This window comes from Pholcus phalangioides, unplaced genomic scaffold (assembly GCF_987345545.1).
Source record: "Pholcus phalangioides strain wild (caught in Gottingen) unplaced genomic scaffold, Ppha-v1.0 ptg000008l_1, whole genome shotgun sequence".
NCBI classification, from domain to species: Eukaryota; Metazoa; Arthropoda; class Arachnida; order Araneae; family Pholcidae; genus Pholcus; species Pholcus phalangioides.
Window position 1 is genome coordinate 63,718,183 of NW_028301601.1, and position 27,664 is coordinate 63,745,846.

The window sequence follows — 27,664 nt, forward strand, 5'->3', positions numbered from 1 at the left end:
CAGCACTATCCAGCACAGACCAACTCAGCTGAGTAAATGGCTTATATCCCTAGCGGGACAGAGCCAGGTCCCTGCTTGGTAAAAAAAAAAGACACAACACTAGATGCACACTCAGACTGTTAGGTGCACACACATTCACACTTCTGGCACAGCTGACTAGGCAGTAAACCGTCCATAGATGACGATAGACCTGAGTTGTGTTCAGCTTGAAAGAAAGGAAGCTTAAGAATTCCGCCACTGTGGTGGTTATGGTCACAGACTTACATCGCGATGATCTGCGTTCGAACCCCACAGACGCCACAGTTGTAGTTGGCCAAAGTTGATTTTCTGTGGTTACTAACTTCACGCTGTGAATGAGAGCTAAATTCCCAGTTAAAAAGTCTCGCCACAGAGAGTAACAGGCCTACAACGGTGCCGCTGTGGTGGTCGAGTGGTCATAGTGACGGACTCGCATCGCGGGGACCCGGGTTCGAGCCCCACCGTCGCCACAGTGGTGGTCGGCTGAAGTTGGTTTTCTGTGGTTCCCAACTTCGAGGCGCAAATGCGAGCCGATCTCCCCATTAAAAAGTCTCGCCACAGAGAGCAACAGACCTACAAACAGTACAAATATTCAGTCACGACACATCACTCACTTTACTTCTGAGATATAGATGGTAGCACTGAAAAATCACACACAACACTAGATACGCACTCAGACTGTTAGGTACACACACTTACACATCCGGCACAACTCACTAGGTAGAAAATTGCCTATGGCGATAGACCTGAGTTGTGCTCGGTTGGAAAGAAAGGAAAGAAAAGAAAGGCCTACAACGGTACACATCTTCAACATTACACTTCACTCAAAGTTTGAAAAATAGATGGCAGCGCTATAACAAGCACTACACGGAAACAAACTTCACACTAGGTTCACAACTTACACACACACATTCCAGCATGTACCAATTCGTTAGACGTTCAGCAGAGGAATATGTACGAGGTGCATGTGTAGTGTAGTAGTTGCTAAAGAATCCCTGGCTGTGGGAGGATTTGTAAGACCCATTTTGGAAGCCACCAATAGGTTAAGGTATCCGACTACCTTTCTTGTCACTTTTCTTTGAAATGGTTCTGGAGTGAACTTTAATAAATACATTAAAGTTCTACAAAACTATTATAAATACATTTTTTGATAGAAAGTGTCTCGAAATAGTGAAAACAGTGACAAATTTTGGTGTATCTATTATATTTCCTATGAAAAAGTCGTTTTTATGTCAAATTTTAGGCAAAATTCATGTGATATTCGAAACATGATTGCAAAAGATTTTATCAACGAAATGCTTTGTGATTTTTGCAGGGCATTTAGCTAGTAATGTTGCAGGTTATGAACCAAAATTTAAAGGATTGCATGATATGTTCATAAGTTACACCAAAATATGTTTAAGTACGTGTGAATTTTTTGAAATTTTATCCTACATTTTGTCTATAAAACACTGTAAATCAAAAAATATATGTGATAGACCTTAGATTTTGGTTCATAACCTCAACAATATATAGCAAAATATCACATTAAATTTCGTAAGGATGCAATGCATCAATTTTTACAAATCGTGTCACAAAGTCAAGTAAAATGTCAAAAATAACATTCTTCGTGCAGGTGCTGTATAATCCAGATCGCCAAGGGCGCTATAAGTCGCCGGCGCTCTCACTTATTTTGCCGGGTTGTCGTTGTTCTTTCTAGAAGCTTCCATTACCCATCCATTATAGATGGCGCTTAAAGCACGGGCGATTCAAACGGATAACTGCGTTTTTTTCCCTTTGTGCAGTAGCATCGTTGTCTTGGATTATTCCCGATTACCTTTCGCTAGTTATTTTTAGCGTGTCTTTTCAAACGTTTGAACAGCCATTTAGTTTTTTTTGTTCGAGCGTTAGGATTACACAAACCAGATTACATTTTCATTGACTGGTAAGGCTGTATCATTATTATTTATTTTTCTTAGTAATATTCTTATTTTATTTAATTTTCATTATTTTTTTAAAAGAATCTGGATACCCGGGAAAAAGTCTGGGTTTTAATTTTTTTATACCTAGAATATCCTTATTTATACAACATGCAGAACCGTTGTTTATTTAAATATGCTATTATATTTTATGTTTCGTGATATTTTTCATATTTGAATGGGTTTTTATTATTGTTTTCCATTTTGGCCAATCCTGGCGATTTTTTTTTTCGGCGTCCGCAGTGTCGACGACTTTTTTAACGGCTTTGGCGACTTTTGATCGGGTCGTCGGACATGTTTGGCGCCGGAAAAAAAAAGTCGCCAGAAATCGCCAATCTCTGGATTATACAGCACCTGTTCCCAACTTGTTATAGCATTTCTCAATACCCACCAGCGAGGCGGTACTTCTCTGTGGAGGCCAAGTTGATGAGACTGACGAGTTCCGTGGCTTTCTTGCGTTGACTCACCCTGCGATTCGATGATGATGATGATGATCTCCAAGGGCCGCTGCAAACGGCCGAATTGAAAGGAAACGCTTTGAAATTCGAAGATCTTTCGAGCCTGGACACGCATAAAACATTCCTATTGGACAGGACGACGTGGCTCAATTTACTGATGAATCGACTGCCGAACATTTTGGATGATGTGTTTATTGAAATTAAACTGACATCGATTCAAACGAGCGATTCAAAAAAACAGGATTTTCGATTCATCACAAACGGGAATGATTTTTTGCCAACCTGTGCAGAAAACAAATCATTGCAGACGGAAGCAAAAAAATCTCCTCTTTCGAGATAGCTATTGCAGAAAAATAAATAAACAAAGACGTGCCAGCACGTCTCTAACTATTTAGTCGGCTTTGACCACATAAAAAAACCAATCAAAACCAAAATTAGTTAAAATCAATTTTGCCATATGAAAATAAATAAATGCATAAATTTTTACTGTGATTCATCAGGACTAAGATTTAATGACACCAACAAAATATGCTTCATAAAAAATAGTTTAAAAACTTAATATGTATTTTTTATATATTGACCATATTTTTTTGAAAAAAATACGCGAAATTGCTGAACTTCTTCAAAAATAATGTTAAAGGTACACAATTTAAAATGCCATTTTTGCCCAAAACGATACCAAAGTTAAGTAAAATTTTCAATTACTGCTGATATCTCCGAAAAGTTGCCAATTATGGGTAATAAATAAGCTAAGCATATTTGCTCGAGAAAAATACGGGAACTCAGATTCGAAATACGGGACAACGCCAATTATCGCCCAAAACTGATCCCAAAATAAGCCAAGTGCGAACTTGTGAAGAAATCGCAGAAAAGTCCCTAATCGCGGAAAATGAAGCACCACTTCAAATTACAATGAATTAAGACATTCTGGAACACGTTAGAACTGTATTTGAAAATGACAGGCATGTCCCTTGAGGTCAAAAGTATATGCTTGTATATATGTTTGTATGTTATAAAAAAAAAAAAAAGTAAATATGAGATTAATTTAAAATTACCACAGTACATTCCGCTTAACACGTTCCCACTTAGAAAGTTTTCTCTCTTAGTACGACTAATTCCGTAATACTGACTTTTACTAACACTTATCGAAATTTCCCGTTTAAAGCGTTTTATTGCATACAACGTTTTTCATGAGTTTTCGGAAAACGCTGTAAGTGGGATTCACTGTGTATGAGCTCTTTAATGTTATTTTACTTGTGAAAAACCAAGAGTTTCTTGCCATAAATAAAATATAAGATTGCAATCTCAATATTTGAATATTCAGATTCGAAAGTCGAAGACGCCTTATAGGTTGTCGAATAATAACACTAATTGCAATCAGCTTAAACCTCAGATATAATTTATTTAGTAGTAGGCAAACATTCTCTTTTCAGAGAATGAACTATCGGGGACTGCAAGCTATGTAGCCTACATCCTGAATTTTCGGACCTTTGCGCTCTTGAATGTGTTTATGCATCTCTATTCATAAAACAAAATATCTCTAATGTTGGTTCTGTACTTGGTGACTAATTAGACTGAGGAAAACAAAAACCAGAGAGAGAGAGAGAGACGTCTTACATACCTTTTTTTTTGGAGGTTCAGTAGTAAAAATTGTCAGAATTCAGAATTTATACATTGTATACCAGTCTTCCGGATTATACGAGAAAATGATTTAGATGGTGGTGTTTATGACTGAAAATTTTGAAGAAGTTCTCAAGCCTCCATAGAGAAGCAGCATGGCAGTTCAGGTGAACGTGGATTCTAGGAATTGACACTCCGTATGACAGTCGAAGTTGCCTCGCTACGGGCAGCTGTCATCCAGAGATGCCCATGCTGTAAGCTACAATGGAACATCAATAGTGGAAGCACCGCCGGATAAAGCTACAAACATTCACCTTGTGCGCACTACTGGTACCTCCAGACCAGATGGTAACTCCCACGAGAGAGGTTTTCAAGGGGAAAAAATTAATAGATTTCTTTTTTTGTTGTTCCTTTTCGTTTGATGCCCTATAGGGCGACATGCTTAGCTAAGCATGTTTTTTTTCTTAGTTAATATAGCCTTGTTATTCTTTAATGGCAGACCGGACTTTTTTCAGTGGTAAAAAATATGACCACCTCCATACACTACCTTCCTTTCCGAAATAATCTACTGCCAAACCTGGTAACACTAAAAATATTATAGGGGGATTTAAACTAAAAGCCTCCTTTCACAATCAATAATAGTTTAATGGGAAAAAAAATTAAATTTTAATCAAAAATTTCCAAAATATCTGCTGAGAAAGGATTCCTTTTGGAAAAATTGGACCCTGAAATTTTGCGACCCGATGTGACCAAAACTGAGAGGAGTTACTGACGTCACACACCTGCCCCCGCGACAGTGCAGCAATCAGACGACGGCGGATCTATGACTACTGAAGACCGATGCCGACAATCGAACTGATGTCGAAGCTGGACAATGTAAAAACATGGACGACTGTGATTAGTTGATTCACTGCGATTCGAAATTTTATATTCATTATTGACAATCATTACATTTAGATTATTGGCAATCATTCGATTGACTGACGATTACTAGATTCTTTATCAGAATGCCATCATGCGATGCCATCATTGTATAATCTTGTTTACGATTTTGATTGCCTATTGGCGCTTGTTTTTTCGATTTTAATTATCTGTCATATGATCTCAGATTGACGATCGTTTATATATATTTTTTTGTTTATAATAAAACTTTCCGGATACACCCATCCTTCGGGAACGCTTTGATATCTCTCCAAGAAGGGAAACGGGGTGTGCCCGGTCGTCAAAGGCCCGATGCGACAGCGCCTTTCACACCCTCTTAAGTCCGGCCCTAACCAGCACCTATATGTATGGTCTGTCAGTTTCCAGATCGCCCCACCTTGATTGTGGTTTCTTCTCTTTGTAGTGATCTCTTTCTAGTCAATCTTTCAGTAGTCTTTCTAATCTAAATGATTGGTGTCGTGACAATCTGGGTCTGAATGTTTCAAAGTGCAGTGTCGTTTCATTCCTGCGAAAATTGCATCGATTGCTTCATGATTACACCGTAGATACAGCAGCTACAGAAAGAAAGAGCATGGTAATGGATTTAGGTTTAATTTTCAAGAGTGATTTGAACTTCAGCGCTCACTCAGAAAGCGTCCTTGTCAAAATTCAAGTCACTTGGCTTTATTGTTAGGTCATCTAGGCCATTCACCTCTGTTCCAGTGATGGTACGACTTTATTTCGCATGTGTCTTACCCTTACTTGAGTTTAGTTCAGCAATGAGCGTACGTATTGAACGGGTACATAAAAACTTTTTGAGGTCATTATTTCGGAAGGCTTTTGGTGTGTACGTTCCAGATGCGCCTACACACACAACTTCGGATCTTCTCTATTTTTTTCAATATGACATCTCTTGATAGCAGATGTACAATGCTAGAACTGTCATTCCTACACAAAGCTCTATGACTCTTATTTGACGAGCCTAAAATTAACATCTCCATGCCATCTCACGAGCGACGGGCTCATAGTTCGATCCCGAAATGGTTTCTATTTACCTCGTGCACGCACAAACATTTTAAATACTTCACCTATTTTGCGAGAGCATGCAAAAATTATAATACGGGTGAATTCCCAGATATTTTTCATAAAGTTTCCTTATTCCACTAGGTACTGTACATATTTCTTATTGTTTCTTTTTTTCCCCATATCAGGTTCTCTATATCAGGATTTTCCAACGTAAAGTTTCTAACGGAACCCTTGATGATAATGAGGCTGTTCTAAAGAACTCAAATTTTTGAATATTTAATCGAAAAAAAAGTGGCCCTACTGCCGTCCCAACATCATAGCCCCAGCGCAAACTGAAAGAGGGCCTAGGCAGCACCTCTTAATTTAGGTCAGGCAGATCTCCCACCTGGGGGATCGAGTTGATTCTCTCATCGGATGCTATTCTTTGTTTTTCACACAACAAATTCATATAAGGTGGTCCCGCCAAGAGTCTGACCTCAGCCCTACTTTGCCCGTGGCGATAGATCTGAGTTGTGCTTAGTAGAAAAAAAAATTAGTTGGAGTCCTACTGTGAGATGTGGTTCCATGGGTCTCAAAGCCGTGTAAGCCAATTGTGAGACATATTCAAGAGCTTTGATTATAACTATCACCAAACAGAAGAACCCCAATAAGAACTCTGACATATGGCTTTAACTAAAATAATCATGATGCTAATCATTGAAACATAGGGTGTTCATTTGTCCTGAGTATGAAATTAAGCATCTATCCTCAATGATTTCAGTGAACACTATGACCCCTACAAGGGTAGAGCTAGCAGCGCTCTAGCAGGGGGAGGGAACCTCATTGGTTTGTTTTTTTGTACACTATCAATTAGCTACAGAGGAGACCCTAACAAAGATCAGTCTTGAGGGGTCTAGCTCCAGGATGGGAGGGAGCATTATGAGCACCGAGGTGCTAGTGGTGAAAAGGAAAAATTTTATTCTCACATGAAAAAAAGTGCCCTTTAATTTTCTTTTATTTCACTTGGACAAACCTGTTTCTCTGCTCACAGAATTTTTATATCTGGGCGGAATGACAATAACGTGCAGCCCTATACAATGTGCGAAACTTTTTTCCCGAGCAGTAAAAAAACTATGTACACTAAGCATTCTCACTGTAAATGTCCATATTTTGCAAACTTTTTCACCATGAAAAAAGGGTGTCTTTGTTGGCACTTTTATCTGTAACCAATTAACGGGTAAAATACAATTTCATCTACAAAAAAAATATGCCTTCTAGAAAATATTGGAAAGAGTTATACAGTACAGTATTATATTACACATAAGAAAGGCATCAATAACTAAAACCACTTCTTCCACCTATCAAATAAAACTCTTATAATTCCTTCGATTGAAATTAGCATCCAGATTTTGATTAATGAGTCGCATAAAAAAATAAATGAAATATATTAGTTGATATTTTATAAGCAATAATATTAGTAAAATTATCAAGTTTGCCTCGAAACTTTAACAGTTGTTATTTGTGCGTGGTAAAACAATGTTAGTAAAACTTCAAAGTTTAGGCATACTTATCTTTTATACTGTTTTTTTTATTATAATCACAGGAGTAGGATGAATAAACTTTGAAAAACCCAGAAAAAATAAAAAATAATTCTAGAAAGCTGAAAAGGAAGACAAAAAGGCAAATTTTCTGAAATGTGGGAGGATGCTTGAAATGACAAAAAACGGGGGACAGTTGGTAAGCATAATAACTTATATAACTTCTAGTAAGAAAAATATTTCCTTGATGAAGAACTTACTGCCATCTAGTTCTCAATGATCACGCTAGATGCATGTTTTTTTGGTTTTTTTAAAAATATCAGATAACGGCAACTGTTCTACAATCAGCTAAATTTTTTTGGATGAATTTTTTCCAATCTGCCGCTAGACAGCACCAAAGGTCTCAATGTTTGGACTATAAATTTATATTTAATAACCGAGCGAAAAGAAATAGGTACATAATTTCATTACCATAATTCAGGAAACGATAGCAAACAAAACATTAAAGAAAAATGACAGGCATTAAAATTTTTTTTATTTGTTTCGTATATCCCATCAATCTCAATGGTGTTATAAATATAAATAAAAAACATTAAAAATAATCTTGTATATAATATATGTACACATATAGACACTATCAAAAAAATTTTCTGCCCCCTTATTTACATACAAAACACGAGAACAGAACTCGTCACACGATCAGGTAAACATTAAAAAACAGTGAATTAAGAATAGTAATTGTGGGAAGATGGAAATTCACAATCACACATACAATACACAGTATCAGACTTTTCAAAAATGGCACTTGAATATTAATGGCAATCGGCAGACAGTTTCTTGAAGAAAAAAAAATAATTTACACAATGTCAAGTCAATTTATTTTAGTGGCACTTGGAAAAAACCTGGGTATCTTCAATTCAACCTGTTGCCAGACTCCTCAATCATAAAATATTGATTGATAGTCCCTTCCAAGATTGATTCAAGGCAAATTACTTTGTAGGTTACCTTGAAAATGATTTTTAGCTTATAGAATAGCGAAAAAAATATGGGTGCTCTATTTCTGATGCTGTGCTCACAGCTCAAATAAGGTTGAAGACACCTCCGGTACAAACAGTCATCATTCATGAGATTAAAGAATACAGAAAAATTAATGGAATGATTCTTATTTGAGTAATTTTGGGCTCGATTGAAAAATGCTTTTGAAACGAATTTGAACGCAAGCCAAGTGCTTTCGAACTGTGAGGCGTGCCTTCCCGGGACACAAAACTGCATTATAGTTAATTTGAATTAAAGAGAAAAGTTTCATGAACCGTATGAAAACCATGTCATATCTGAAGTATCGTGGAAAAATGGTTCAAATGCAGAATACCCACCACTTAAATTAATTGCCAATAATAGCACCATTACTTTTTTCTGGTGACCTTGTAGCGCAGCAATACACATAGCTTCAAACTTTGGAGAATGAGAATTAAAGAGGTTTTTGGATGAATAGAAATTCTGCACAAAAATACATATAAAAGATTTAAAAAAAAAATAGAGGGATTTTTCATTAATAAAAGTAAAGTTGTACGAATTTTTCTCCTTTGCAAAAATGTGCCATAGATAAGCGTCAAATCACCAATCATCGCCAAGCAGTGGGATGAATTACCTGTCATTACTACTCTTAAAGCAGCTCTCACCAACAAAAAAAACCGCATCGCAATTAGGGCTAAAATGGGACATATGATCAGGGCACAGATACAAGTTATGTCACCAATTTCAAATGTTGAAAAATAAAAGACACTGGCTCTTTGACAAATTTCATCTTTTATATATTCTGGAAAACAAAATATGTTTGACTATTTACATTACACTTGTGACATCATTTTGGGGATAAAAAACGAAAGCAAAATGGTCTTTTTTTTTTACGGGTAAATTCATCGCCTCCTGAAAAAAATGGGAGACTTGGTAGCTATGTGATAGTATTACCAGGAAAAAGTAATGGTGCCAATATTGGGTAATATATTCAATCTGGTAATCAAGATCACATGTAATTGAATATCGATAACTATAGAAGCCCTGATCTCTCCCCACAATAATGATAATGCTTGACATTAAAACAACAAATGTCGCCAAAGGGGAAATGTGTATTCTGCATTTCAATCAGGAAAGACATCTCTGGATAATGATGGAAGATTGTATCAGATTTCAAAAGAGAAAGGCACGTCATAAATGCATACGTGTACAAACCAATGAAGTAGCAAATGGAATCTTGTACATAGATTTTCATTGTTTGGTTATGAAGTTGAGTCTAAAAATCACATACGAGTGTCATCACAGAAACTGTTATAGTTTTCTTTATAAGGGACGGATAATTTGGTGTCGTGACATCAATAAGAAATGTGAGTACGTCGAAATGAAAGTTTAAAATGTTTTGTAGTAAGTTGAACATGAAAAATTCACATTAATATACTCTTAAAATATACATGACATCACTCGCTTTTTGGAATCACATGCAAGTTCTGCTTCTGAATATATTATACATAAAATATTTTTCCTAATCGTATTATGGGAAATGAGAAGAAAATACGACTTTTCAATGGAAGAACTAATAAACGATTATATAATATATGGGAAGAGTAAGTGAGACAAGAAAAAACTTATTTCCTTTTTTTTATGCTCAACATAAAACGTCCAGGCTTTGGGGACATGGTCTGCGAAATGAGCTTCCAAATGTTTCACCTGCAGCTATGTAAACATTTTAGAGAGTCTAGGCCCTGTTTTAGGTCTTGCGGGTCTGCAGCAATTGAGAGAAGTGTTGCATACCTGTTGCGCCATATATATACTCATTTAATTCAAAAAGCCCCAAGAGTACCTCAATAAAAAATGGAACTATGCAAAATTTTTTGAACATTCCAGGAACTTTTCTAGGAATGCGGTTTAGAGCAGTTTATGGAAATTTTGCTTCGGTCATTTTGCCCATGGCTCCCACTTGGGAGGAGCTGACAGGGCTCCAGCTCTGGGGCCTGGGACACAATTCTTATCATTTTTTTGTTTTTTCACGCTATAAATTAAACATAGAAGGGCCATTGAAAAGTCTGGTCTGGGGGTCCACTAAAGATTACAGCCCGGGGGCATGATTCCGTCTGCTCTAACTAACCCTGTGCAAACTATACCAAGATATTAAGAATTATAAAATGCTTCTTAGGTTAAATGTGCATGTATACATTGCATAGGCCAAATCTGGATAGTATCTTGTATTTCTAAATGCTGTGATATGTCTTCCAGGACCACAATTTTAATTAAAATTTCTTTTAATGGGACCCACAATATCTGAAGGTTTTAAGATCTCAGTGCTATAGCATTGTCATGCAGCAGAAACTGATATCCCATTTGTTAGGAGCTCCATCCTCACATTTAGGAAATTTGTTATAACGTTTTTAGAAATAGAGCAGAAACTAATTTATGGTTTCACTGCCTGAGAGCTATACAGATTTCATTGCCTTTCTCCTATTTTATGATGATTTCATTCACCACCTATCCCTGAAGTTTTCCACCTCCCGTCCCCTAAGATATAGTCTGCTAAGACCCCTCTCCTGTAAATATACCTCTGGGACAGACTATATATGCTCCTTATACCTATATATGAAAATGTGCAGGCTCACAGGTCCCCCCCCCCCCCCCCCCCCCCGCTGGTGTCAGATAACCTGTCAAAACATCTCATTCCTACACTTCCACACCAGATTATTCCCCTGATCTCACCCCATGAGAATTTTCCTTTTTCCTGCGATGAAGAATTTGCTTAAGGGTCAGCGATTCTCTGGTTACGAAGTAGTGCAGTGAGCAGTGATGAAGGCACTAGAAGATGTGACAAAAAAAAGCTTACAATCTGCATTTGCACCTTTGTATGAGTGATGGCAAAAACGCATAATTACACAGGGTAGTTACTTCGAAGGAAATGCCAAATAAACAGGTTCTATCTGTATTCATTCTTTCATGATAAAATAAGTTTTGAAACATTATAAATGAATAGTACGTAAGGATAGCAATTCAATGCATTCTGTGATGCTCTTTCTAGCCAGCTGCAGATACCCACAAGCATTATCCCTGAAAATATTACATGCATTGTAAACGCCACAGTTGCAGGTGAGGCAGTAGGAAGAGAACTTCCTAGTTCACAATCTAACAGTCTGGAAATTTTATGTGATGCGTTCAAAAAATGCCACGAAATCTCAAAAATATTTCATTCTTTTATTTCATTCTCATGTAGAAACGCTGTAAAAATAGATGGAAGAGAGGCGCAAATTAGGAAGTATCATGATCAAGGAATCTCACATGCGACTGATAACTGTCAAATGTTATTGGAAGAAGAATCGATTTTGAATTCAGTTATTTAAATGGAACCACACACACGGAAAAAGACACACACACCTAAAAATAGTACGCATAGACATACACAGTGAAGAGTTTTTAAATACAGGGCGTTATGTGGAATCAAAAATGGAAAAACACCTAATTCAAGAGTTTTTCTCTGGGATGTGTTGATGTATTGTTCAAAACATAATCACATACAAGAACAACAAATGACACTGAAGTTACAGTAGAGTCTCGATAATCTGAGGTGAATGGGACTGAGACCACCTTGGATCAATTAAAACTCAGATTATCCAAAAAGTAATAGAGAATGACTTTTTAAGTGTTAGTGTGGGAAGGTACCTACTCTTACCTGTTTGGCATTTAATTCATTACACATCTGCCAAGACTCATGGCATTTTTCATAGCCCCATATTCTGTTGTAGGGCCTCTAGTCCAGTATCATTCACAATTCCCTCACATAGTAAATTAACAGTGAGGAAAAAAAACTGTTCAGGGCTCTAGCCTGGAGGCCCTGTCATCCCTACCATTGTGGGAGCCCATGGCTTCTTTGTCAGTGAGACTGACAAGGGCTCAAGGGCCTGAACCAATATGAATGTTTTTTTGTTGACTATAAAGTTACTATGAAAAGGCCAGAAAAATTCTGCCCTCAAAGGTTACCAAAGAACTCAGTATAGGTATCAAGATTCCTTTTGTCCCTGTTAAGACCCACTCTAAAGATATTGTCATCTTAATGCATGGGTTCACCATGAGCATGGCCCGGGTAGATCTCGAATGCTGAGGGGGGGGGGGAGAGAGAGAGTCAGTAATGAGATCTAGTTGAAATTTTCAAGATAAGCTCATGTAAATTGGCAAGCAAGCATTTTGAGTCAGGTGGGGAGAGGGTGAAACTGATAAAAATAATTTTGGCCATGATGCTGTTAAGATGGCCCTGCCTTAAGACTGCCAAACCAGATCATGACCCACCGCTGTCTCAGGTGGTTGCAGAAGACCTGGGCCACACTGCAAGCTGTGCATGTATGTATTGTCAACCTAACATGTGAAGTCTGTTTCTGTGTAATGCTTGTTATGTGTAGTGCTACCATATGCCACCAATTTTTTTAACTATAAGTAAAGTGTAATGTTTGAATAATTGTATCGTTGCCTGTTGTTATATCGTTGCCTGTTGTTATATCGTTGCCTGTTGTATGTAGCCTGTTGCTCTCTGTGGCCTGCCTTAAGACTGAAATTACTTGTATTTCCTTAGAAAAATGAGACAAAATGAAAGAAAACTTGTTATGGATGGAGAACAAAGAGGCTTTGAGAAAGAGACCGATCAATCTGAATACTTTGGATTATCTGGAACCTTGAATTATTGAGACTCTACCATAATACATTTAGGAAGATTCTTAGAAAGAATGATTCTCAGTCAAACAGTATCGAGAACATTGACTAAAGTGCAAAATGACAACATGAAAGTAAATATCAAACGATATAATGTAGAAGGGGAGGGGGAAAAATATGCACGGAATGTTTCGACTAGGATAAATCAGTATTAGTCTGTTATCGGAACCAGGTATTATTATTACGCAGCAGGCATAATCCATCAGTATATGAGAAAAAGTGCAGAATTCATTTTTCACCCTTTGTTATTCTTTGCTCTACGATACTTAGTAATTTGTCAGAGTATTGCTGCAACAGGGTCATCGCCACAGTCGGGTTTGTTATTTCAGGCTTATTGGATGGCTTCAGCTGCGATGCTGCTGGTTCAAGATTTTGCTGGGCCTGCCACACACCTTGTGCCAGCGTTGTTGTCATTGTGGTTTTTTCGCTCGGAGAGAGGTGTGGATCAACAGTGATCTGAAAAAAAGATATATCTCCCTGTTATTATGCAAGTCATAATGCCATTAATGCATCAGATGTGATTAAAAACAGTCATACTCAGGGAAATCTCCCTCATTTAACTGTCTAATTAGCTCATTCTCTGTTCCAGTTGGGATGGTAAAACCTTTTACCAGCCAAATTCAGAGTTCAATTGCTTTCCTAATTTATTTCAGTTATTTTCCCTTCTGATTCTTTAGTTTACAGATATCAACTACCGAATTCACGCAAAAAAAAATTTCCTGTATGTTTTCTGGATTTGCCCATGTCCATAGAAACAACATTAAAATTAAAAATAAATTTTATTCTTCATCGAAAATGACAGATTTGAAAAAAATAAATTCATAGCAGTGATGAAATGAATAAAATTTTTGTTTTGTAAATTAAGTGTGGAATTTCACATGTTTAGGTCAAAAAATCAAGTCCTTTCATGTAAGAAAAATATTTTCTGCCTACTTATAAAACTGATGCTCCCAATTGGGAACATTGGCTGTTAGAAGGTTAAGAAAGGCTACCTGTACAGTTTGACATGAATAATGTAACATTTCAAAAATCAGGTGCTTTGAAATAAGGTACGTCATATGATCAACTGTAAAATCTGAAAATAATGTCACACCAAGAGAATTAGATGCACTTCGAACAGTAACAATGTAACATGAAGGTGCAGAGTTGTCTTAGTGCATAGGAATATTTAGGTATGGTCAAAGGAACTTGGGAAAATCAAAAATTCAAGCACTCAAAAATGATTTTTATTTTTAAAGTCAGTAATGATTTTTCAAAGACTTGAAAATTAACTCTTTTTTTCTAAGGATTTTAAAGTACCATACAAGCCCTGACCTCGAATTCTCAATATTTTAACAAAGACAACTTGAAATTTTAAAATTTGGACTCACCCTTTGGAAAAGCTGCATTGCAAAAGTGGTTGTCCTCTTAAGTTCTTCTGACACTTTATCGCACAATTCTTGAGTCACTATGAATAAGTGAGAAGAATTTTTTATTAATCCATGTGGTCAATTGAAAAGTAATGCACACATTCAATCATTCTATAGGTAAATGACAAACAGGAAAAAAAATTATACTGACATGATCAACACCAGATATTTCTAATTTAAATAAATTTAAACAACTTAGTACATACATGGTGTGTTGTTAATGTCGACATAATTAGCTGAATTTGGCGGAGCTGTATCTCGAACAGGCAAATCCATTGGACTGGCTTCTAGACTTTTAATGTACTCTGAGTGTGTTTGAGGCTTACTGTTGGGACTCGTTTGCCAGAGTTTTTCATTCTGTAATTTGATTTCCTTCAGCTTCTCTAGATTCCTCTGTTTCAGATGATCTGTTTCATCATGCAAGTTTCTCAAGTCCCAGTCGCTTTTTGATTTGACAGGTTCCCTCTCAGATTTGTTCCGTTTGACCTTGACTTCACCTTGAATAACTTTGCTGACAGTTTCGCCGCAGAAGGCTTTCATCCGCCTAGCTACGATACCTCTTGGCACAACTGTGTTTGATTTAGTATCGGTTGGTGATGCTTCAGATGAAGATGAATCATCGTAGTGCAGTCGTCTACTCGCCCCTGACAAGGACAGTCGTCTCGTCCCAGATGTGACATTCTTGTTGGAAATCATGTTAACATTGAGGACAGATTGGGACTTATTCAAGTTTGACAGAGTTTTAGGTGTGCTGCTGACACTAGATGTATGATTCTCTGCAGGTTTAGTGAGCGGGGATCTTTGTTGCTCTTGGATATTTGCCAAGGAGCTTGCACTTGAACTGTGCCTTAGTCCACGTTCTGGAGTACTGCTGAGCCTATTCTGCTTGGAAGAATCAGAGTCAGTGATTTCGCTACCGTAATTCAATGGTTTTGCTTGAGCCCACAGTGGTGCATGCTGAGGGCCTGAAAAAAAAAAATTAAGACTTCAACCTATTTAAATATACCTAAAGAGTTAAGGAATATCTTATCCCATATTGATTATAACTCACTCCACCTACTTTTTTCTAGTCATGTGAGCATGTTTATGCTCAGCGTCAGAAGAAGAGCACTCATATGATAATTCTGGCATATACTATTGAATTCTAATTTTATGTTACCATCAATTTATACGAGTATTGGTGCTCTAAATAATTTGACATTACATCATGATTCAACTAGTTTTAATTCCCATATGGAAGATTCTTCTCATTGAAAAATTCTGGTACCAAGTGGGGTTGGGGGGGGGGGGGGTGCTACATCAGGGTTCAATTACTTTTAAGAGCAGTGTAATGAGAGTTCTTGAATGCAACTGTTATGGGATGGTTGAATTATGATCACGAAATTGCAAGCATAAAATCAAGCGCTCTTGGTCAAACAATGAGCAAGGTGCTTCCAAGAAAATATGCTGTAATATAAAAAAATGAAAGAATCATACCTGACTGAGGAGTTGAGGGCAGCCTCCTTCTGTGACTCATCATGTTCCTGAACGATATGTCTCCATAAGAAGTGCTTCGTCGCATATCATTGGGCTCATCTGAAGGAAAGAGTAATGTTAGCATTACTAGTATTGATTTGTATGTGCAGGAATTTTTTTTAAAAAGCTCACTCGTACACATGAGGTATATCAAAATAAATATTGTATAGTGAAATCTGTATAAAACAGACTGAAATTATTTTCCGCTCTAGGCAGGTTTCCGTTTTATAAAGGTGCACATAAAAAATATATGCAGTGATTTATTTCTGTCATTCTCAAAACTTAAGTTACTAAACATCACCCCAACTTCTATAAACCAATGCGTGTTAAACAGAGACATGCATATTATTATTTTGAATTTTTTCATGTTTGCAGTTTCAAATAACTACACTATTTGATGTGCTAATAGTTATACTTCAATATAAAGCATTCTTTTGGATAGCAATAGAATGAACACATACTTTTGTAAAAAATGAAATTTTTTTAAATACAGTGAACCCTCGATATACAATATTCTTTTGACCAAGAAAAAATATAGAGTCTTGTGGTAGAGGGATTGTTATACTGAGAGGCAAAATTACCCTTATGTGTGATAAAATTTATGCTGTCGTCATCTTTTCTACATCAACATTGTTAATACCATCAGAAAATGCACTTTTATGTATTTATTTGTGTAAAAAAATTGTAATTGATTAATTTATTATAAACAGTTACTAAAATGCATTGCCCCTGTAAGTTAAGAAGTTTACCGCATTGTACTTTTGTGTCTTACACAGAAAGTAGCAATACCAATAACTTACTTTAGCTTTTGGTGATTTTTTACAAAGTTAAAATTAGAAACGGTTTTGAGCAAAATATAAAAAAGTATCATTTTATAGCGGTTTCAAAAATCTCCTCAAAACATTGTTACCGGGGGATTTATCGTTATACAGCTTTTTTTAAACCTCTATGAACTCTATTTTTATGTTCAAATTCAATACGTGTTTATTGTTGCTTGTGGCAATCTCTACACTGAATGAAAATCTCTGCAGTAGCCAAAACACGGTATTGCTAAATTGTGAACAATAAATAATTCAGTCTCCGTCATGTACTGCTCTCCCAAAATTATCTTTTCAAGAAATAGAGTTTGCTAACAAAAGTCACAATTTCCATCATGAATGAAATGCTAAACATGTTTTTACTAAATTTTGAACAGTAAATCTGCTTCCTCTCAAGCCCGACCCCCCAGAACTAGTTCAGACAGATAATAAGCATTCATCGTTTTTCTAAGAAGTAAAAGAGTTCACCTAACAAAAAGGAGATCCAAAGCTGCATTAAGAATAACTAAATTTTCAAGCGGCTTTGGGGGATCAAAATAACTTAACTTTCCTCCCATCAGCAGGTTTCGTACCTACAAATAGACTAAATATGCCTTCCGTTTCCACGTTAGACAGTTCATCTTAAAGAGGTTTCCTATGATTGAAAAAAGCATTATTTGCTCAAGACTATATATTTGTTCCGTTTAAGACAGGTTTCCGTCTCATACATTGCCTGTCTTAGACAGGTTTCACTGTACTGATATTTTTACCTTTGAGAGATGTCATCCTTGATACGACTTCTTCATTTTCGGACATATTTCGCAAATCTCCAACACTTTTGCTTGTGCTTAGATGTCCCTTGTAGCCAAGCTATGGATGAATGAAAAGAAAAATTAAAAAGAGCAGCAATTTACAACCTTCCATCCAAAAAAGGTGTTTTTGCAAAAAGAAAAATAAATCTACACAACACAATGAGTACACAAGTTTGTGGTCCTGGGAGGTAGCCATCTTACATATCTGGTGCAAAGACAAGAAAAGTTAAGCATCCTTCATATAGATTTTAAGATGCCAGAAGAAAAAGACAAAGATGTATTTAAATTATTTTGTTTGTTCATGTGACAAGATACATTTCATAGAAGAAAGTTGATGAAAAACAAGAACAAGACACTTACAGAATCAAGCTTCCGTTTGGCATCGTTTAGTGCTTTTGTCAGTTCTTCTCGCTTGGAAGAAGATATCTGTGGAAGAAAAATTATGAAAGTCAAATGAATGTGTAAACATAATTAGCTCATAATACATAATGGTAATTACAGTCAATCCACGATAAGTCAAACTCTGATAGTTCAAATAGCTGTTTAAATCAAAGTTTTCATTCAGCCTCAGAACTTTTCTGTATTTTTTTAGTGTTAAAATTTTCCAGCAACTCTAAGTTTTCGGGAATTAATTTTTTAAAAAATAGTATTTAGTAATAGAATTAACATTTAGCAATATAATTTAGCATTTAAAAACTGAATGTACCATTTAGCAATAGAATTTAGCATTTAAAAACAGAATGTACCATTTAGTAATAGAATTTAGCAGATTCATTTAGCGTATTCATTTGTCTTCTTGCAAAAACTGAGTCTCGCATAAGGGGAAAAAAAAAAAGACTGTAAAAAATTACTGCAATTTTCGACAGAAAATGATCTTGTATAAGTTTCATTTATGAGTATTATGTATGCATCCATAATACAGTATGTGGGATCCGGAAATTTTGCCTCCAACATTTTGCCTGCTCTGCAGGGTTTAAGCTACGGTCGCATTTTTTTGCAAAATGCAAAAGAAAATCTTAGAATGCAAAAGATAGCCACTTTCACAAAAATGCGTACAGGAGGTACGAAATGAGTAGACATCCATCCATCAAGCATTAGCATTGTAGCATTTTGCTAAAGATTTTTCCCCCCATTTTCGAATTTTTGCTAAAGGAATTTTTTATGTAGCTGAAACCCTGCTGCTCTGACCATATGAGTGACTATGTATGAATGATCAAGTGAGTGACTATGTATGAATGATCAAGTGAGTGACTATGTATGAATGATCAAGTGAGTGACTATGTATGAATGATCAAGTGAGTGACTATGTATGAATGATCAAGTGAGTGACTATGTATGAATGATCAAGTGAGTGACTATGTATGAATGATCAAGTGAGTGACTATGTATGAATGATCGAGTGGCTATGTATGAATGATCAAGTGAGTGACTATGTATGAATGATCAAGTGAGTGACTATGTATGAATGATCGAGTGGGTGATCACTTGGTTACTCATACACTGTCACTCACTTAGATCACCCACTCACAAGATCAGGGTAGGAGAAATGTCATTGGCGAAATGTACCAAAGACGAAACTTGCTAAGAGCGAAATGTCAGGTACAAAGCTAAGCCCTGACTTAGAGGATTTTGTAACTTTTGAGTTAGAAATATGGTGAATATGAACTTTGGGGTTTTCCATCAGAGAGCAGCACTTGAAGTTGAACTTTCAGGGTTTTTCCAAGAGAAAGTGCCTCCAGGAAAAGCGTAATTTATTACATAAAATTTAGCAATAAAATTCTGGAAAAACAAAGATGAATATACCCTGCATCATTTTGACTGAAAAAATTTGAACAAAAAGTGAATTATTTCCTCACAAAAGAAAAAAATAATAATTGAGAAAAAGAAGATTTGCTGACATTTTTATGTTTTCAATGTATTTTTTGATATGAATTAAGATGTTAAAATATCTTAAAAATTCCAAAAAATGAATGCTTGGGTACAAAAGAGTTAAACACATTGTATTAACACTTAATAACATTAAGTACCATATTAACTATGTAGCACTAACCCTGCTTCTAAAACAGTTTTTTTATCTTTTGAATAAAATTACCGTTGAACCTAAAGGATACGTACGTCGAAGAATATCCTAAATTTCCATTTATTAACAATATTAATTAACACATAATCATAATACTATTATTATTCACAATTCTAGATTATTGTCGCATTATACATGAAGACTTAAAATTTTTTTTTTTCCGTCTCTCCTCTGCACTTCTTCTTCTCCTACATGCCCACGCACATTTTGCACACGGCGCGTCTTTAGTCATTAATCAGTGGGCCGCTGCAAACCGAAAGTGTGAGAGAACTGTCTGGGCTTTACTACCCAAACACAATTCCAGCAATCATTCTTGAAAACAGGATTGTTCTTGAAAATTTCAATGATTCCCCAAGTCATAAAGCCCACCTGGTCTCAAACCCTAGACTCCAGCAGCAGCCCATCCATCAATAAGTCTCAAAATGGCTTATACATTCAACCCCAACTCAAGCACAATAAGATGACAGGTTCCATCATGCCTTCCACGACAGACATGCGAGTTAAATGCAAACAAGTTAATCAGGATTGTTCAGGAAATAACCATATAAAGCTGCAAAAACTAGGAGTAATCTTCTATAAGTAATTAATTATAAGTAATATAATTATTAATAACGGAGGTGTGAATGCAAGCCAATCTCTCCATCAAAAAAGTCTCAGTACAGAGAGTCATTCGTACAATGGTACAAATATTCAATCATTACACTTCACTCATAGTTTCAAAAATAGATGGCAGCACTAAAAACTCACACATAACACTAGATACGAAATCAGACTGTTAGGTACGCATGCATTATTCCGGTACTCATTCAGTAGTGAATTGCACATGATGATAGACTGGAATTGTGACAGGTTTGAGAGAAAGAAAATAATGCTGTTTGCAAGTAATGAAATATTCTTTAATTTTTTGGATTAGCCAGACTATTTTGCTCTTCTGTAATAAATTCAGAGGTTTGTTTAAGCAAGGCTTGACTACGATAAAATGAAGTACTATAGCTTTGTTAATAATATAGAATGTGATGATGAAAATGTAAATTATTTCTATCTTTCCCCTACACCATGGCAATTCTATATAGATACAGGGTGATCAGCGAATAAGCCCTTATTTCAAAATTAAATATCTCTACAACAAAGATCAATAGAATTATGCGGTAAACGGTACGTTTATTAGCAAAACTGTAAGAACGTTGTACAGAAATTTTGAAAATTTAGTGTTTTTTTTAATTTTTTAAAATTAAAAAAAAAAAAAAAAAAAAAAAACTGGAGGTTTTGGGGTTCCAAAAATCCTCATTTGTGTGAAGAGAAACCACTGCATTTGTAACGTTACCAATTGGGCCCCGTGGAAATTGTCCTTTATTCTAGTCATTGTTTATATATTTTGTCTCCGGGATCGACCGGTAGGATCGTGTGTCCGCCGATCGGCCTCCAATTTGTTATGTTTGGTTGCCAGATTCAATATTACAATGTTTACAATATTTCCTTTTCTCATGAAATTATGTAAATCAGATACAAGCTAATACCGCACCTTCAATGTTGTGATTGGTTCTTCAGTGAGGCATTGTGGGAATGCTACTATATAAAAGCCAGCTAGAGATGTGCTGAGACACTACTTCCTCTCGACTTCCTTGCTTACGACCGACTCAACGAATTAATCAATAAGGCGTCACGCCCTGTCATGGTGTGAGCTAGATCGTCTCATAAATACATTGAAGTTACAATAGTAGAAGTGTGCTTTGGCACTTATCCCGTCTCATCGCACGTAGGGTTTCAACGTTGTCGTGATCCAGTGATCGGTTAGTGGCTGGACCGGCCATCCGTGGACTTTCATCTCCAGTTCCATGTGCAGTGGCTGAGCCTTCATCTCAACGTGTGTATTTACACCAAAATCGTCTGAAGCTGGTGCCGACGAGTCTTTGGCTGTGTGGCAGACAACTGGGAGTATCTACCGGACGATGTGATAACACGTGAAAACCTGGACACGGCGGTGAGATCGATTCATATTTCTGTTTCATTGTGACAATGAGAGAAAAGGCTAACTGTGATAATTGTGATAAAACGTTAATTAATAGTTTAACATATAAAAGGCCTGTGATAATTGTGATTATGCTGATTAATGGTTTAACAATATAATTGAATAAATGTCATAGTTCTATCTAAACTTTGTCTATTCCATTGTTGTCATCCACTCAATGTTTACTGGGAGAAAAAATATTAAAGAACCGGGAGGTAACGACAATTAGACGTTACACATTCACCTAAAGTTACTGCATGGGCTGCGGTATGCGCTATGTGCGCTGACAAATTGTTCCAAAATTGTAACGTAACGTTCAATAGTAATAGTTTCTCGCATGAAGAAGGGGCCGATAATGCCTCTGGCACATACCGCAGCCCATGCAGTAACTTTAGGCGAATGCAGTGGTTTCTCTTCACACAAATGAGGATTTTCGGAACCCCAAATTTTCTAGTTTTTTTTTTTTTAAATTTTAAAAAATTAAAAAAAAACAACTAAATTTTCGAAATTTCTGTACAACATTCTTAGTTTTGCTAATAAACGTACCATTTACCGCATAATTCTATTGATCTTTGTTGTAGAGATATTTAATTTTGAAATAAGGGCTTATTCGCTGATCACGCTGTAACTAGCCATAATACCCAGTACTGTCTGGGTTTTCTATATATGCTGGGAGCATTCCAAAAGTCATTGTTGAGGCTTACAAACCATTGTTGCCTGACAGTTTTTCAGCCCATTCTGGGAATTTGCCCAACTCTGACAAACTTTCAAAGTAGCCTACCATTCAAATCGGGTCTCGTGAGGTCTATATGCAAAATTTGGTGCCAATCTGTCTAAAACTGTATGTTCTGTATACACAGAGAAAATCAATTTTATATACATAGATAATACTACGATGTACCTGATTGGGTGTCCCTCGACCAGATCCATCAGCCCTGGAAAAGAAAATTGGAATTTATGACTAAAATATAAAGGTACAGCAAAACATGCCAGAAATATTCAGGCTTCCCGATTATAAATGAAATCAAATGTAACAAGGTCAAACTTTAATGTCTAAAAATGCTCTTTTGGAAATTGATATTACTTCAATGTATTGAATATTCCAGTTATCAAAATTCAGCTTTATATTTTGAATAACTTCTCAAATATTAGCCATATACGAAGAAACAAAAAAAGCACAAATGTTTGGAAATGCCTGACAGAACTTTAAAGAATCAATAATATAATACCTAGGAAAAGTCCCTTTTGTATTGTGTTTTGAAGAAATGCTGAAACGATTTTGGAAATTCTTGTCACTGCTTGGCTCTTTGTTCAAGCTCTCATAGTTATCCAACATGTACTTTTCCCGCATGTCAAACCTGTCAAGATTCTCTGTACTCATGCTGAAAGATCCCAGTGTTGACCGTTCGTGTTCAGCCTGGTTAGCTGAATCGTCACCATCACTAACTTGCTCAATTTTATCTGTTTGAGAGAAAATAAGAAAAAACTCAATGTATATCGCAGACAATTCACTTAAAATTTTGAGTTGAATATGATAATTCCTGTTTTAGACAAATAAATAAAAATCTGATTCTGTACCTACCTGAAACACTAAATGCAGACTCTGACTGCTGTAGCCCTCTCCTATGGAATCCCGGTTTCTCGTCTTTCACAGCACAAATATGAAATGAACTGTGAACAAATTACAGCATAAGAAAATTGAAAGAAAAATGTGTAACGCAGAAATACAGTATAAGTCTGACATAATGAGTATGGCTTATATAATGAGAATATTGTTATAACAAGAGATTAGCAGGCAATCGTCAAAGAGCTAATGTTAAAGATACATAAAAACATTTGTTTATATCAAGTGGAAAAATTAGAAGCATTTACTATAGCATCAACAAAATTCTTGAAAACAACAGTTTTTCCTTTTCTATCTTTTCAAGAATTAAATTGAAGACGGATTATGACTACTTATCACTGTAGATGCTCCTCGTATAAACAATACTCTGAGATACTTCTGACAAAGGACGGACACAGAAAAGATATATTTTTCACGCCCCTCATCCTATTCTTATGCTTTTCCAACATATATACAGGCCATGTAACGACTTTATTCATCTTTTTTTCACTTCCAGTAACTGACAGACTATATTTATATTTTGCCTCAAGCTCATTTGACCAAAACTTACAAAAACCAATTTTACAACTGGAATCCAGTTCATTTTCTAAATTAGGCGAAGAGCAGAAGAGACATTTAACATCAACAATGACGAGGCAGAATAACAGAACAAGCAGAAGAGAAACAGGAAGAAGACTGGCGAGAGCCAGAGCATGAAGATTCGGATTCCATTTTGAATCATGGCTGAAATTGTACTTGATAATTCTTTTCAGTGTTGTGAATTTTTTTTAAATATGTGTTTTATTGTTATGTGTGTGATATATGTGTTGTGCATATGCAAAATAAAGCACCCAACACTGCCCAGCCCCTTAACCGGGGCACTGGCTAAAATTGATGACTACTAATAGAGCCTAGGTGGTATACAATCTGAAAGTGAAAAAAAGTGTTTAGTTGCTAATATTGAATGAAATGATCTAGAGGATGATCATAATAAAAATAAAACAGAAAATTTCTACAATTTATTACCAGAGAGAGCAAAAAATTGAAATTTGCTCATAATGACATAACACACCTGTCTTTTATTTCTGCTCCTTCTTCGCATGGCGGGTAGTAAACCATCTCGCTGTTTTCAGTAGCACCACTATCAGACCTTTCATCTTCAGCATCTCCGTCATCACATCTGTGGCTGCTGGCACTTGAGGAATCCGTAGGGTGCCTTACTCTTTCCTGTTTGCCAGTGGAAGCAAGGCTCTGAGGACCAGAGTCCGAATCCTGGATGATTGACGATGAGCGGCTTATTGATATCTGGAATAAGGAAAACTATAAATTAAATTCTGCATGTTGAAAGTTACTAAAAAATCTTACATTTGTTATAATCAGTGATTATAAAACCTTTTGCACATTCTAAATGGCATGCTTTCATCTGCATTCAATTTCGTAAAAACAGTAGATACTAGCTTTTTCAGCTTAAGTTTATTGCAAAATACATTAATATAACAAAAAGGGCATATGACATTCTTCTAAATTTATGCTAAACTTTGCCTCAACCAAGTTTTTAGACCATATAACAAACAGAAATGACAAATGAGTTTTTAATCCTAACATGTTTAGATATGTGATGGGTGCCAAGATAAAGTGAAAGCCAGCAACTGACAGTGACCTTTAAAAGGAAAGCATGCTGGTCTTATTTTTAAATATTTTATCAAGAACCTTCCTACTCCCACCATAGTTATTGGGTCTGACATTTTGAAGATAGCACAGAACTTTAAAAACTCACTTAAAATACACGAGGCACAATAAAATAGGCTCACCTGTTTGTGATGGCTGATCGTTTCTTCCCGCACATTGAATGAATTTCTAGATTCAGTTGATGTGAACTTTATCGTCGTGTGTTCAGTATGGTGCTCACCTAAGCAGAAGAAATAGATTTACAGCAAATATATCATACTTACAGTATCTGGCAAAAAATAAATAAACGACAGCTGTGAATAAATTCTAAATGACAGCTATGATTGAACTTACATTCCCAAAAAATTAGACTTAACTGTAAAACCAGCCCCCAGCACAATTTTCCAGGATGCTGCTGTTTAATACTGTCGACATGAAAATAAACTATAACATAAATTATAATTTCCACCAAACAATACATACCTTGAGTATTAGGATAAGGTATAACAGAATCTGTGTGCAGGTACGACTTGACAACAAGGGACTGGCCATCAAGTCTCTGAGCCCACCTACCACGTGGTTGGATTGGCTGTGTAGCAGATTTGCTCAGAACATTGACTTGCTTTGAATCATCTGACATCTAGTGATGAATAAAAAGAAAAAAGAAGTTTGAAATTCATACACACGAAATTAACAATGTAATACAGTAGAACTTTGATTATCCATGCGAGGATTAACTGGAAAATGGATTAACCGTGCTATGGAAATTTCAATTTTATGTGTTCATCTCTTCTCGATTCATGTTTTTTTTTCATTGGTTATACAAGATTTTGTGAAGGATGTGATGAAAACATTTCCATTTCATAGAACTGGATTTCTTCATCATTTTACAGACCCCCCTCCCATCATGTTGTCAGAGCTGAACTCCCATATAGCACACATAACTGGACATTGTCTTGGGGCCATTGGCATTTGAAGATTTACAGCCAATTACAGGAAATGACGAAAATGCATTTTTTTTGCAACTGAAAAATAAGGCACAAGAATGTTGTAACTTTGGATGTGGTCATATGACTGCATGCTCATCAGCTGGATCAGAACAATTCCTTGTTTGTGTCATTCTCTTAGTACATTTTATAACTGTACAGAGTGGCTGACAGGAAAAGGATAACTGTGTTTTTCAGTTATCTGTGATCACCTTCCCCATTATTAGACTAGATAATTGAAGTTCTACCATATTTTTGTCATCAATGAAACCCAGTATATTAGTAGAGTGACTATCATTCAATAAGTATAATTTTTTATTAGATTTTTTTCGCATGGATAATATGAATATATGCAGTGGATAGTTATTTTAAACAAGTAAAATACATGAAAAAAAATTTCAATTTTGTTATTTAATTTTTTTTTTTACTTCGGGTGGTTTAACAGTATTTCTCAATTATCCTTGTTCTCCCCCACCCCCATTACCCCACATAATAAAGGTTCTACTCTATTAAAGTTGTGTGAAAAGACATAGCAAACATATTTAATAAGCATATATCATGGAAAAACAAGTTACCAATATACATTATTATCAACATTGACGGGATCAAGCATGAGAAAACAAAGTAACAATGTAAAATAAGACGTCTAATATAAAGTAGAACCTCTGCTAACTAGGATTTTATCTAAAGAAGCCAAAAAAAAAAACTGAAGTGCATAAGTCCTCATGATATTGAACGTGTTGGAAACAAAGGGAAAAACATAATATAATAGATGATTTTATCCAAAAGGTTATAATCAAGGGTCTGTTCAGCCGAAATTTGGGCCCATTTTCTAGATCTCTCACAAAATTCTGGATCTGAAAAATGGATGCTTCATAAACTTCTGAATCTTAAAAAACAGACAATTCACAAAATACCAAGTAACAAAACCATAAATATGACATTTAACTTCTTTTGTAGAAAATTGACTAGATTGTTCCGCTTTCCAAAAAAATAGAAATTTTCAAAAAACAGGACCCTATAAAAAAAGGTTGGACAGCTCACTGGTTCATCAAATTTCAGGAATTGGTTTAAATAGGTTTGAAATACCTGAATGTGTGGCATAATGAGGAGAGAGGGGTATGGTGTATATATATGTTACAGTAAATGTGATAAATGCAGTTATTATGTATAACCATCGAGCATTTTAGTAATGATCATAAATTTCCCTAAATTTATCCATTTTACTGGCAATTATGCATAGTACCCAAGTGGCATTGGTAAATTTATTTAATAGTGCTAAAAAAATAATCACTTTTACCGGCATAATATCCAAGCATCAGCATCAGTAATAAACATGATAAATTTTCCTTACATACTATTATATACTATACATATTAATCATACTATACATAATAATTCATGCATGTATTATTATATCAAGGTCCAACTATATTCATCATATTCATACTAGACTCATTTGGAATTTTTTTCATATTTATCAAATACTCCAATTACACAAGAGTATTATGCATAACCACAAATAAAGGAGA

The 27,664-nt window shown here is 35.7% G+C and overlaps 2 protein-coding genes across 3 annotated transcripts in view; both read right to left on the reverse strand.

Annotated features, from left to right (window-relative positions):
• LOC149084750 (ATP-binding cassette sub-family B member 10, mitochondrial) overlaps window positions 1–2,819 on the reverse strand; it is a 29,178-nt gene extending 26,359 nt beyond the window's left edge. The window contains exon 1 of the mRNA XM_089235179.1: window positions 2,368–2,819. Coding sequence (XP_089091305.1) covers window positions 2,368–2,611 — 244 coding nt within the window. The 5' untranslated portion in view covers window positions 2,612–2,819. The remainder of the gene's footprint in view (window positions 1–2,367) is intronic.
• Window positions 2,820–8,031: 5,212 nt separating this feature from the next.
• Window positions 8,032–27,664, reverse strand: part of LOC149084751 (mitogen-activated protein kinase-binding protein 1-like) — a 99,196-nt gene continuing 79,563 nt past the window's right edge. For both annotated transcript variants that reach the window (XM_089235180.1, XM_089235181.1), the window contains exons 20-31: window positions 25,630–25,786; window positions 25,290–25,387; window positions 24,551–24,783; window positions 23,458–23,546; window positions 23,105–23,336; window positions 22,777–22,810; window positions 18,148–18,213; window positions 17,746–17,845; window positions 16,140–16,238; window positions 14,870–15,628; window positions 14,625–14,701; window positions 8,032–13,710 (exon numbers count right to left, since the gene is read on the reverse strand). In XM_089235180.1, the coding sequence (XP_089091306.1) occupies window positions 13,483–13,710; window positions 14,625–14,701; window positions 14,870–15,628; window positions 16,140–16,238; window positions 17,746–17,845; window positions 18,148–18,213; window positions 22,777–22,810; window positions 23,105–23,336; window positions 23,458–23,546; window positions 24,551–24,783; window positions 25,290–25,387; window positions 25,630–25,786 (2,172 nt within the window). In that variant the 3' untranslated portion in view covers window positions 8,032–13,482. The remainder of the gene's footprint in view (window positions 13,711–14,624; window positions 14,702–14,869; window positions 15,629–16,139; window positions 16,239–17,745; window positions 17,846–18,147; window positions 18,214–22,776; window positions 22,811–23,104; window positions 23,337–23,457; window positions 23,547–24,550; window positions 24,784–25,289; window positions 25,388–25,629; window positions 25,787–27,664) is intronic.